The sequence below is a fragment of the Artibeus jamaicensis genome, unplaced genomic scaffold, assembly GCF_021234435.1.
Source record: "Artibeus jamaicensis isolate MK-2021 breed Jamaican fruit bat unplaced genomic scaffold, CSHL_Jam_final scaffold_847, whole genome shotgun sequence".
NCBI classification, from domain to species: domain Eukaryota; kingdom Metazoa; phylum Chordata; class Mammalia; order Chiroptera; family Phyllostomidae; genus Artibeus; species Artibeus jamaicensis.
This window is the reverse complement of record NW_026522057.1, coordinates 16,452,602-16,465,882: the sequence shown is the minus strand read 5'-3', so window position 1 is coordinate 16,465,882 and position 13,281 is coordinate 16,452,602. Positions and strand designations below refer to the sequence as shown.

Sequence of the window (13,281 nt, the reverse complement as noted above, 5' to 3'; positions counted from 1 at the left end):
AAGAGGAGCGGTGGCCAGAGGGCCTTGGCTGGACCGGAAGGGGCCTGCTCCTGGCTGTAGTCCAGCCGGACAGCCGGCCCAGCTCACCTGATCCTGGGAGGGTGGGGCTGCCTCTTCCTCTTTCTTTCTTTGAAAAATAAAAGTTTCCCCCCTAGATCTAGAAGTCATACATGGTTGGCGTTTACAGGTTTGGAAAACACACAATGACCAAAGAATTAGAAATCAGGCATTAATGCACTGTGCGGCATTAACTACGACATTTTAGGGTTTTCCTTCCAGTCTTTTTTCTAAAGCGGCATTGTTCTCCCCCCTGCAGAAGGGATATGGCTGCTTGTAGAGGAGGCCCAGGCTCTCCCCCCCGCCTCTTACCACCCTAACATGGGGCTCCTTACTCCAGCCATTCCGGACTCGACCCGTCTTCCTAACCCGTGAGGGCGCGCAGAGCTCCGGGAGGGGGTCAGCAGGTCTGGCCTCCTGCCCCACTTCCCCTCTGGGGTGGGAAGAAAGGTCTAAACTCCTGCTCCTGCCCCTGCCGTCTCCATGGAGCAGGGGCAGAGCTTGGGTTCACCCAGGGGGCTGATGGAACCTCCTCAGGGAGGGGACACTCCTTGGACTGCCGTCCTCAGCCAGTGGGCACCCAGGCAAGTTGAATTGGGGGCGGGGGCACGACCCTCTCTTCACCCTTTTCGTCTCACCCTCTTGTACATTTGAGTGCCCCAACCCCTCCTTCCCTTGGTCCTGGCCACATTTCCCTCGTTAACAAATGTGAACAACCCAGGTGAACTCGGAGACGGGGAAGCGTGCATGACTAGGAAGGCCCTGCGTCTTTAAAAAGCCCCGACGTGCCGTGCTGCAGTCCAAAGGGACTGCGTACGCACGGTGGTATTTTAGTCCCCGTGTCGCAGCGAAGGATGTTTTGGGGGGGGCTGGCTTTGGTCACCTCTGCAAATCATAAGTTATGGCGTCTGCCCTTTCCGCCCACACATACGTCTGAACCTTTTGCCAAAAACACTTTTCCCAGACGCACAAGAAAACCCCAAAGAGGAACCTAAACCTTCACGCTGCTGCACCGATTGGACGCTGGGACGTGAGAGCACAGGCTCTCACCAGCAAGCGTTTCAAAGAACAAGCCAGACAGCGAAGGGGGAAGTGAGGGGAGAAGCGAGAAACTTCTGGGGCCGGTTGGTCTTCGGTTCACGCATCCATTCATTCCCCCATTCATTCCCCCTCTCCTCCATCCACTTAGCGAGGAACGGCCTCTGCTCCCCAGGGCTGCCCTCCTGACATGTGGGAGGCGAGGGGCGCATGACCACAGGGGTGGTCTCTCCAAGGCCTGGAGGGGAGGAGGGGAAGGACCTGGGAGGCTCTCCGGAGGGGCTGGGCCTTGGGGGAAGAGGGGCAGGTTTCTCACCTTCCCCATTCTGCTTGCAGTCAGAGAGCCTCTTTTGCCCCAAAGAGGGAGAACATCAAACGGTAATTATTAAAGAGTAAATCTAGAATTTATGGAGGGTTGGCCTGTGGGTCAGGCCCTGTAGTAAGCGCACAATGTACATTATGGCATTAAATCCACCCAACAAGTCTTGAGGTGGGTACTGTCTGTTCTCCCCATTTAACAGATGAGGAAACTGAGCTCCGAGAAGGGAAGCACTCTGTCTAAAGCCACACGGCGAGAAAGTGATGGGGCCCGGGTCTCAGAATGGCATTTCATGTTGCCTCCTTCCCAAAGAGCGCCCCCTTCTTCACCCCCATTTCCGAAAGCCACCGAAAAGGGCCTGACAGTGTTGGAGAGGGAGGGGGGTGAGACGAGGAAACATCTGCCAAGTGGTGAGTAACCGAACTGGAGGCTCACTGAGCAGTGCAGAGAGGCTACCCACGCCGCATGCACACTCACTACGATTGAGGTCATGTTCAGGGCTTCAGGGCAGGCGAGTCCACTCGGTGCAAGCACCCTCTGAGGTCAGCGCTCCTAGCCTCATCTTACAGAGGAGGGAACAGACGCAAAGGGGTGAATTAACATGTTGGGTGACCCAGGCATAAACAAATCTGGTCTGACTCCTCAACCATGCACGCAGCAGAGGGTTGGCGTCCAGGTAGCCCAGAAAAGCCAGTTCTCCTGCTGCCGAATTCGACCTCGTACAAGACCAAACCCCTCTTTGGAACTCGCCGTTCCTGACTCTCGTGACGGCTCAGGCAGCACCGAGCCTCGTTCCCAGCCCCGGCCCCACAGTTCCTAACCCCCGCGTGTACAGGCGGCTCCTCCAGCAGCTGCGATTTCAAGGCCAGTGATGGAGGCCAGGGTTCTGATCCGCCGGGACTACCGCCTGCCCTCCCTCCCCTTTATGTTGGTTCAAGGAAGACAGGCACTCAGCACTAAGGTGGGAATGACTGGCTGAGTCCCAGGCTGGCCCTGGGACTGAAACTCAGAGGGGTCAGGGCGCCCTGGTGGCCACAGGGTGTCCTGGGGAGACTCCTGGCAGGGCGGGGATCCAGTCCATCTCGAAGGTTGTGTGAGACTCGCCAGCCACTCTGGGCGGTGCTCTGGGTGGTGCTCGTGAGGACGGGTCTGCAGATGGGGCCTCCCCGGGAGACGGGAGCACAAGCTGGTGTGTCAGCTGTCCCCTGAACCGCAGGCCCGGGCCTCGGTCACCCCATCGATGGAGAGGTCTGGACTGGCGGGAGTCAGGACACGCACCAGCTCCCTGCCTCTCAGAGCCTTCTGGAAGGTCAGGCTTTTAGGCTGTTAGTTGCTCAGGGTCATCCATCTCCTGGCCCCCACCCGCCCTGCAAGCTCCCCACCCCCTCAGGTAACGGAGCAAGCCTCAGCTTTGATGCGGCCACCTCAAGGCCGCGCTGTCAATGGGCCCTCTATGTGACCAGGGGGGCCGCTCGCCGGCCCAGACACACAGCCCCACTGTGTGGGGCTGGCCCATGCCCTCCCAGACCCTGTGGCTGGTGGGGGGCTCCCAGGAATGCCCTGCCAGCCTGGGGGGCACTTTGGACAGGCAGGGTGGTCTGGGGAGACGGGCGTGTGCGGGGTGGCCTCAGGAGCCGCCATCAAAGGGCCCGCAGGGGTGGCGCCAGGCAAGTGCCATAGTGGTCTCGGGACGGCTGGCGGTCAGTCCATTCATCTCCTAGGGTCAGTGGGGGAGGGGTGCAGAGAAGCAGCCACCACAGGCACACCACTCAGGGTGACCAGCCGTCCTGGGGTGCCTGGGACTCGAGACTTTCAGTGCTAGAACCAGGAGAGGCCCCTGCTGTTGGCCACTGCCCAGTGTTTCAGAAAGGACACAGTGACTGACCTCCCCTGTCTGGGGAGCTTCCTTCCTGTGCAGTGACCTCAGTCAGCCCAGCCCAGAGAGACCTGCCCGGAGTCATTTTGTCCTCCGCTGCCTCCACATAGGACAGGCCTGCCTCATGCTGTAGGCCACCTTCCATTTGTCCCGGAGAATCTCCAGGGGAGGAGCCGCTGGCCAGCTACCCACCCAGATCCCGCTGAGAGAACTCGGCTGGACAGCCGAGCCACCCCGGTCACCGCCCCACACCCCCGCCCGGCGCGGCACCCTCCAGCCATCACGGCGGGGCGCCCACAATCTCTCATCCTCCACCACCTCCACACCTTCGCCGGGCCAGTCCCTTGGCCTGGGACAACCTTTTCCCCATTGTCACCTCGTCACCCTACAAGACTCAGCAGAGTGTTGTGACTCCAGCGGAACTATTCTCCGCCCGGAGGTGGGTCCGTGCCCCTGTTTGATCTGCAGCCCCCGGTCCTCCTGCCCACAACACCCGTCACACCCCAGGGCGGTGTTCAATTCACCGTCTCTTTCCACACCAGCCCTTGCACTCCCCCAGGGCAGAGAGCCCCGCCCGGTCAGTCGCCCTGGTACCCGAGCCCGCAGCACAGGCCAGGCCCGTAGTCGGGGAACCATTCATGGAGCACTCACTCTGTGCCAGCGGCCTGCTCATTTCATTCTTTCTGGAGCCCCGTGAGGCTGGTATAGCCATCGCCCCCCTTTTACAGATGGAGAAACAGAGTCACAGAGAGGCGAAATGACTTGCCCCAGGCCACACAGCCAGTGAAAGGTAGAGTCAGGGCTCGGACCCGGGGAGTCTGATTCCAGAGCCCAAGCATGAACCTCGACACTCTAGTCCTCACTAAGCTTTTGCGGAATTAATGAATAAGTGAAAACCTTTGCCTCTGCAGAGTTCAAATCCTGCATGTGGCGGTTGAGAGCTGTTTTCTTGGGTTCCCCATCCTGGGGAGGGCACTTTTGCCTGTGGGGGCGAGTTCACGGGTGCCATGAGGGGGACCTGCTGTGAGGGGTCGCCCCAGGGGATGCAGAGAAGAGCCTCAGGGGGCTTCGGGATGAAGGCGCTGGCCCTGGCTGGAGCCGTGGGCAGGCCCTCCGGCACCCTAAGGCCGCTGTCTGCATTTGACAGCTGGGGAAACCAAGGCTCAAAGACAGGAGGGGACCTGCCCATAGTCATGCGGTATGGCCGAGGCACAGCCATTAGGTCTCGGCTTCCCTATTTGCCAAAGAGAGAAATAGGTAGCCCTTGTCCTGCCCAGAGAGTCCCAGACGCAGAGACGCGAGGAGGATGACGAGCCGCGGGCCCAGCGGCTCCCGGAGGCCCATGGCCCCCTGGGGCCTGCCACCCCACTGTCTGGAATTCTGCCACCAGCCCTTCCTGTCCTTGTCTCCTCCTCCCCCTCACCTGCACGGCGGGACCACATGCCTCCCCACCCTCTTCCCAAGCCTCTTCTCCACAGTGAACTGAGAGGCATTCTGGTCCTTGGCTCAAAAATGAGTGCTCCCTGCTCTCCTATGGCAGAGCGTGGGGGGGGGTTAGTTGTTGGATGTCACTCACAAAAAGTCAGGCCCTTCTAGCTGCCTTACTGCTCCCGAGACCCCTGAGCCCAAGAGGACCCTTATCACTAGTTGGCTGTAGATGCAGGGGATGCTTCAGCCTCACCCTGCCTTAGCCAGGGCAGATGAAAGAGCAGCCACCTTTTTTTGGTCTGTGGGGACATAGGTAGCAGGAGCTTGGTGCTGGTGACCACCTGGGTGGGTGGGGGAGTGGAAATAGTGAAGGCCTCACTGGGGTCTGGGCCACATCCAGGAGCATCAGATCCAACTCACTCGTCCCCTTTTACTTATGGAAGAATGGCAGCTCAGAGATGTCAAGTGACTCAGAGGGGGTCACACAGCGAGCACATGGGTGGCAGAGCCAAGCTCAGGCAGAGCCAAGCCGAGCACAGGGCTCCTGGTTAGTGGCATCCAGACCTGCGCAGAATCACCGTGGGGGACGCTCAAAACAACACGTGCCCAGACACCAACTCAAGAAATTCTGATTCCACAGTCACGGGTGGGAATTGGGAATCCAGGTGTTTAAGAGCTCTCTGGGGTGGGGAAGCTCCATACCCCTGGGCTCCATCACCTCCCACTGAGGGACTGGAGCCTCTGCTCACGTAGAATTCAGGGGTGTCTGTGAATTTGGGCAGGGAGCACACGGACTTCTTTCCTTCCACAGATCTCGAACTGAAATTTAGCATTTGCCACAGTGGAAATCACAGGCATTGTCCAGTCTCATTAGGGCTGCCACAGAGGGTCCTGAAACATGGCTGATGCCCATCCGCCGCCCCGCTGTGTGCCGGCAACCGCTGGAGCTGCTGTGAGAACTTTTCACTCACTGTGGTGCTAAACAGCCACACGGTCTCGGTCTCACAGCCTGGCTTTTTTATAGCTTGCTAACGCCATTTCCGAAGGTTTGGTTTCCTCTCTAATCCTATGGATTTTGTTTTACGAATTTAAAAATGTGATTCTGAGGAGTCCGTGGACCTCCTGAGGTTCTAGAAAGGTCCGTGGACCAGAATAGGTTAAGGACCCTGTGTGGGGCAGCGTGGGGCTGAGCTCTGCAGGACCCAGGGCTTGGATCTCTGTAGGGACAGAATGGGCAGCTACAGCCTGGTGGGCCTCCAGAGACAGATCGGGGAGATGGGTCCCCCAAAGTGAGCTACAAGTGGAACGTGGGGAACGGATCTGGGCAGGAGAGAGGGCACCAGCAGGATGGCCAGCACTTCTCCATGGGATCGCAGAGAAGCCTCAGACCCCAGGCCCCAAGCCTGCCCGCTGCATCAATGTCCCTGTTCACCAGTGGCCTCCCGTCCCTGGGCACACGCTGGGCCACCACGCGCCAGCCTCCTCTTCCTCCCCCTTTGGTTGCCGTCTCCCTGGCTACATACACAGCAGCGTCAGGAGCCCATCCTACACGGGTCAGCCCTTCAGTCCGGTCTCCCAAAGTTCCTTTGTTTTAAACTCTACGTTTCTTCATTTTGCTCATGGAGAGAGAAATACAGATTACAAAGACGCAGCAAATGGTTTTTATAAACTCTTATTTTCTTGCCACAGAACAGCCTTTAATTAGCTGCAAGGACTACAAAGGGAACAGCGTTATAATGGGAACCGCTTAGAGGGAAGAGCCCACGGCTCTCTGCTCCTGAACTGAGACTGCTGCTCCACCAGCCACAACCAGGTTTGGTGGGAGTGACCCTCCTGCCGGGATGGCAGGCCCCCCTGTTCCCCCACTCAGTCCCTGTCTGCAGCGGCACAGCCTGTCTCAGTATTTCTTCAGGAAGCAATCCTGCCGTCAGGCAAGCCCGTCGGACAAGAAGCACCCAAGTGTGCCTCCGTCCCTGACCAAAGGCAGCTGCCCAAAGACCGCTGGCCAGCCCCGGGACAGACCGAGGGGCGGACAGGCGGAGGGGCAGTCAGACTGACTTCGGTGTCTCAGCTGGGTAAACGGTACAACAGCAGCCCCCTGAACCCTGCAGTTCTAGAGCCTACTCAGCCCCTGCGTGCGGGAGAAGAGCTGGTCTCCGTGTTCAGCCCAGAGGCACTGCCCTCAGACATGGTCCATTCTCAGCCTCAGACCATCAGCATGTCACAGCCAGAGGGGCCTCTGTTCAAGGCACAGAGAGGTTAAGTAGCTTGACTAAGGGCGCTCAGCAAGGCAGCACCTGAATTAGGACTCAAGCTCGGGGCCTCTGGACCCCCAGTCTCAGGTGCCTCCGGCCCATCTGGCCTCCTGCTGGAGAAGGGGGTAGGAAGGCAGTAGGGGGTTGTCTGAGGTCACAGCTCATCAGCCCCACGACCTAAGGAGTCAGGAGAAGTCTCCTCCTGAGTTCCAGCCTCAATCAGAGGTTCTCAGTTGAAGTCCTGGACCCCCATCCTTGTTGAGGGACTCAATTCAACCAACCTCTGGGTCCCTTTAGGCCATGCATGGAGGCCAAAGCCACCCAGAAACACTTTCTTGTCCTGTGTAACTACATTTGCAAACCTTCCCGAGGCTTGTTCCCTCCACCAATCCAGTTTCACTGCCATCCGAGCTCACAAGTGCTCCACAAAAGCCGGTAGCCTCCTGTTCCCCCCGCTGCACCCTCACCCCGGGGGTCGTGTGGAGGACATGGGAGAAGGTCCCCAGGGGGTTCTCAGAAAGGGGCAGCCTTGCTTCCTCCTGCTGCACAGCCCTCAGAAGCTGGTCTGGCTCTGGGAGAACGGAGTGTCTCCTTGAGTCCGGGTCTGCCTGAGCCCAGGTGGAGGGTCCAGGCTCTCTGGGAGGGCCAGGGGCTGGGGCCACAGGACCCAAGAGCCCTGTTAGTGAGGCAGAAAGCCACAGGTCACAGGGACACCTCCCAATCCTCTCTACCCCGGGATCCCCCGAGATCTGCCCTTTGAAGTCTTGTGGTATCCATTGCCCCTACAGCTAACTGTCCCCACCAGCTGAGGACAAAAAAAGAACACTTTACTCCAAGAGACCATGGAGGCCACCAATCCCTCTTCCCACCTCCGGCTTTCAGGGGCCAGCGGATTTGGGTGGACAGCTGTGCCCTGCAGGCAGCCGGCATAGTTGGTGGAGGGACGTGGTCTGGGGCCTGGCCACAGCTCTGCACCCGAGACGACCAGCCCAGAGCCCGGGGCGACAGTCAGGTACTCACCGCGGATGAAGGTCGGCGTGTAGGTCGGGAAGGAATCGAAGATGCTGTTTGATGCCATGCCCCGCGCTGAGGAAGGCGAGAACTCGACCCTTTGGGGGGATGGGTTGGGATTGCCTTGGTTGGCTGCTGCTATATTTTTTCCTAGCTACTTTTGAACATAAAGGGGTGGTGGTGTGTTGCTTTTTGTTTGTTTTTGTTTTGTTTTGCCTCTTCCCCCCCTACTGCTACAAAAAAGAAAAAGGAAAGAACGCGAGAGTGTGTGTGAGCGAGAGAGAAAAAAAATCCTCCCCAAGGAAAGTAAGTTTCTGTTTGTACCCAAGAATTTGGATTCTCGGTCCCACAGGAATGTCTAGCCACAAATTCTCAACAGAAGCGCATGCAGAGTGTATCATTAGATGGCGGGAAGGGGCCTTCAGCAGCCAGGGCGGAAGAGCTCGCAGGGCAGCGAGAGCCAAGCCAGGCCAGCATCAGCGCCACGGGGAATGAATGAATGAGGCTCACCCCCCGACACAGCCCCTGCTCCAGTGGGTGCGAGGGTGGCTCCGGGGGTGGGGAGGACCGGGAGCCAACCAGCTCCCGCGCAGGGCCCCGAAGGCAGCTGAGGGCCTGGCCTTGTGGTTCTGTGGTTGAGGGACCAGGCCTTCGCAGTGTCAACCCAACCTCAGCTCACAGGATGCAAGAAGCCAGCTCGCGGCTTTGGCCCATTGGCTGGGCTGTGGTCACCTGGGCTGTGATGTCACGGCCTCTTAGCTGATCTGTGGCTGTCTTTCTCTCTTTTTTGGAAAAGAAAAAAAAAAGAAAGAAAGAAAAGGAAAGGAAAGGAAAAGAAGAAAGGGAAAGAGAGAGAGAAAAGTGATGGCTTTTATTTGTGGGGCTGGCCTCAGCACACTGCCCAGAAACAGAACTGAAAGCAGTTGGAAAGGGGGCGGCCGGGGCCGCGGTTTGGATGCTGTGGGAGACTCCTTTTTAATTAAGGCCAGCGTTGGCCTGGGCGGGCTGGGAGCCCTGCAGGGCCCTCGCCGGGCACAGGGTTTGGGCCCACCAGCGGGTGGAGGACTTCCCTCCATGCCCCCCACTCCTGGGCTGTAGCCAACGCCACCGTTGTCCACCACCACCGCTGCCAGAGAGAGGCGTCCACATGTGTGTCTGGGTGGCACTTCAGGGGGGTTTTATGGGAGCTGGGATTAAGTACAAATAGGAAACACATGAAGCACCATCTCCAGCGCTCACGCCTCGCTGTGGCCTGCCCGCCGAGAAAGGCTTCCTTGTGAAAGCCGGCAGCACGGGGTGCCGCGGGGCCCTCCGTGGAGCCGGGGTTCTGAGGCCTGAGCTTGTCACTGGCGGCCTTTTACTCATTTTGCTCACCTGTGCACCCCTCTGGGGTTCCCGATCCAGTCCGATGTGCTTGGACTTTTCTGCCTCCTGACAGCTGCTCCTGCTGTGCCCTCAGTGTGCCTTTTGTCAGCCCCTTCTAGCACCCTTCCTGTCCCAGAAAGTTTGAGGCTCAGAGGGACCTGGGTGATTCAACCCTGGGTCGATACTTTTATGTTCCCAGAAGCTAGGTCAGACATGGAGGCGGGAAGTGGTGGCTTTTCCTCTTTCCCTTGCAAACTCTATTGTCCCATTTCACATGCCAGATCACTGAGGCCCAGGACACTGAGGTCAGTTTGTGCAAGGCCTCAGGTCTCTGCGTGGGGTTAGCATGCCGGGCTCTGACTCGCCAGCCCCGACCTCAGCCATAACCACAGCACCTTCAGTGCCCCCTGATACTAGGTCCTGAGACTTTACAAAACCCTCTGCAGCCCGGGCCCTGTCCCCCGGAGGTCCTCACTGGGGGCCATCACTGGGAACCAGGCCCTAGCACCAGCCTCAGGCTCATGGTGGTCTCTGTAGGCCAACACGGAGCAGTGGGGGCATCTGGGAGAAGGAGGGGCCATTCCAAGTCCCACAGAGACGGGTCTCTGGCCACAGCTACACTGAGTCACCTGGGAGCCGGACACCCTCGGACACTCGCTGCCTGCGACCACGTGCTGCTCCACGAAGGACAAGGCTCAGCCATCTGTCCCCAGGCGGCGAGTCGGTGGTGGTGGGGGTCTACTTTGCCCAGGGAGGAAGCAGGTTTATGGTGGAAACCACAAGACTCTGGAGTCACATTTCTAGAATCCAGTCCCGGCTCTGCTGACTTCCACTTGCAAGACAATGAGGCTAGTCACTTCCTTTCTCTGGGCCTCAGTTTCCTTCCCTGTAAAATGGGGATAACACATTTCACAGAGAGACAGGCAACTGGGCGAGGATACAGTAAACATTGGTTTCCTTGCCTGAGTCTCGGTGACGTTAGTTTGGGCTCTGTTATGAGTAAGCGCAGGTAGGGAACCATCGCAGCACGTAGGCGGACAGACTGTCCCCGGTGTAAACTCATCATCTGGCCGGGCCCCAGGCTGGGCCATGGGCTCAGCGGTCCAGATGGAACCTGCCAAGGGGCCTCTGCCTCCTGGTGACATTCGCAGCATCCGGGGTCTGCCATGTTGTAGATGAGATCAGAGACGGACAGAACTGGGAAGATCCCTCTAACAGAAGCAGATGAGTCCCCCCAAGGGGCAAGGACTCAGCCCAGCTCACGGTGAGTCAGTGGAACCCAGGCCCTGCTTCCCGGCCCAGGAGTTCTTTCCACTTACCCAACACCACCTCCAGTTTCTAACATGCGCACTTTGCTGGTTTTTTCCACACGTAAGAACAGGCCCCCAGTAACACTTACAGCTTGGTTCCCCCGAGGGACTCTCCCTCCCTGGGAAACCGAGTCCAGGCCCAGGAATGGGAGGGGGCCCCGGAGGCTGGGGCCCCAGGGGTGCGTCTGCCCAGCAGTGGTTTCGTGCATTCCTGGGGCAGGCAGCAGACTTGTCTTGGGCACCAAGTTTCATCCTTCCCTTGAGAGGCTTATAACATGCCCATCAAAAGCATGTGCCAGACTTTGAATGAACCCCTACAGCCTGTCTGGGGAAGCAGAAAGAACATTCTGGAAGCCCGACTTCCAGGCTTCTAAGCTAAGAGATCATGGGCCAGAGGCTTAATCTTCTGAGCCTGCTCTGACAGAACCCTAGAGGTGGGGCCGGTTGCAGTACCCACCTTCCAAACTTGCAGAGAGACTCAAATGAGAAAATGTGGAGTGTGCCCCGCACACTGAGGGTGCGCAGTTCCCAGGGTCTCCCTTTCCCCCACCTTCTGATGGTGCATTTTCGTGGCAGGCGGTGGGCAGTTGGGCTTCCTCTTGTTCTCCATTGGAAAAAATGATCTGACAGCATAGAAATATCTGAACCAATTAGATCAGGCTAAACCAAAAACTTGGTTGAAAAAGGGAATCATAAAAAAAAGTAGTTATGTTCCTTAAATTTTTTATTTTAAATTTAAACTTACAAATGTGCCTCCAACGGCCTTCCTCTTGTTCTTCTAGCTTAAGCCAACCCAGGTGGCACCTCCTACAATTTCCAGGTTTGGCTTCTTTCAAGTGAAATGTGAATGTAAAGATGCTTAAGAAGCAATCAGCATCCAGTGGCATCTGGATTTTGCTGTTTCCCCCAATCCTGTACAGTGTCCCACCCATGCTTAATTCAATTTATTGTTTAGTAACTTGCCTTTACTGAATCTTTCCAAGGTACTCGACCTCGTTTCCATAGAAACAGACACTCCGGTTTTGCATCATATCATCGTTAACAGAGCTTCGCCATCAGTGAAGGGCCAGCCAGGAAAAGAGAAGCCACTTGAGTATTGGAAACTGAGGGAAGTTAAATCGGGGGTTATAGGCAACACAGGTGGTAGGAGAGCTCTTCCCCCCAAAGATGGTGAGGATCCTCAACATTAGCCACAGCAGGAAGTCCCTGCCACCCCTTGTCACGAGGAAGACAGGGAGAGGTGTCGCTGCCAGGGACCCCTAGTGGAAGGAGGATTGCGGTAGAACAGTTTAGCGTTTGCTGGAGCTGCAGAGGAGACTCAGCCACCGTGAAGTCGCCCCGGACAGAGAGTAAAGGGGCTCCTCTCTTCTCTCCATCTTTCAACCCCTCCCAGCACCTCCCCTTGGTCAAGTGGAGCAGGAACCAGCTGACTTGGTGGAATCGGAGCCCTGAGTTACAGAGCCAAACAGGGGAGGGGTAGACTGGATCCAGGGCAAGCTGACCCCCAACTGGCCTAATATCCAAAGAAGCTCTGTAACCGTGAAAACCAAATGGGCATAAACAGGTTAGGCACAAATCCAAGTGATTTTTGGCAAGTTGACAGCTCAGGGAGCTGGCAGAGCAGAAGGGGTGGATCCCAGGGAGGGACCTGCTCTCCAGAGGTGTCCCCTGGAGTGTTACACCAGAGGGGCCAGGAGCCCCCTGAGCCGGTTGCATTGGGGGTCAGTGAAGAACGCACCTGTTGTGAATGGCGACAAAATCCATTTTCCTAACCTGTGTTCAGGGCTGATCTTTCCACCATGGCCTTGGGTTACCGTGAGTGGGGAATTAAGTCACCTGGCATGAGCACTGGCTGCAGGGCCCACCTGTGAACGCAGTTGTGTATGTACAGAGTGTGCAATGCCTGCAAACCCGCTGGGCCCTCCCAGCGACTGGTGGGACAGGGGTGGCTTCCCCCCGCTTCAGGTGAGGGAAACACCAGCCCCAGGACTGACCTCAAGTTCTAGCTACAGGAGTCAGTGCAGCCAGCTTGGGTCAAGTGGGGAGCAGATCTGAGGTGAGCTCTGGTCTTGGAGCCCAGATTCTGGCTTCCCACCAGAAAATCGCAGTGCTGGGCCCCAGAAAGGTGTGGGAGCAGTGTGGCCGCCCGCTGCAGGCCCAGCACGGACAAGCCAACATAAGGGGCCCCCTTCCGTCTCCCCACCCCCGAGGCCAGGCCCACCTTCTGCTCTGCTGGAGCTCAGGGTGGGGGATGAGGCCTGCAGGCCACACGGCTCACCCAGGGACCAGGATGCTCAGGCCCAGCCCAGCCCAGGGGTCATTAGCTAAGGACCTAGCCCGTGAGACACACACGCTGAGAGTTTTAGGCACAGTATCTCCAGTGGTGGGCCCTCGGGACAGCCGACCGTGCGAAATGGCCTCCCTGCTGGTTTCCAGGGCAGCCAGAGAGGCGAATTCTGGCTCAAGGGCACCCCGTCTGCAGGTGGTGGAGGCAGCATTCAAACCCAGTCTGCCCTCTGCCTGCTTTCTGGGCTCCTCTGCCCTCCTCACCCCCAGCCTTTCTTTCCTGTTCTTTGTTTTGAAAACTGCTCCTGGTACCAGCTTCAGAACCAAACCCCTCCC

The 13,281-nt window shown here is 57.9% G+C and overlaps 1 protein-coding gene across 1 annotated transcript in view; it reads right to left on the bottom strand.

The window, feature by feature from the left end:
* RUNX3 (RUNX family transcription factor 3) overlaps positions 1 to 8,476 on the bottom strand; it is a 58,745-nt gene extending 50,269 nt beyond the window's left edge. Inside the window, exon 1 of the mRNA XM_037135919.2 lies at positions 7,994 to 8,476. Coding sequence (XP_036991814.1) covers positions 7,994 to 8,051 — 58 coding nt within the window. The 5' untranslated portion in view covers positions 8,052 to 8,476. The remainder of the gene's footprint in view (positions 1 to 7,993) is intronic.
* Positions 8,477 to 13,281: the final 4,805 nt, after the last annotated feature.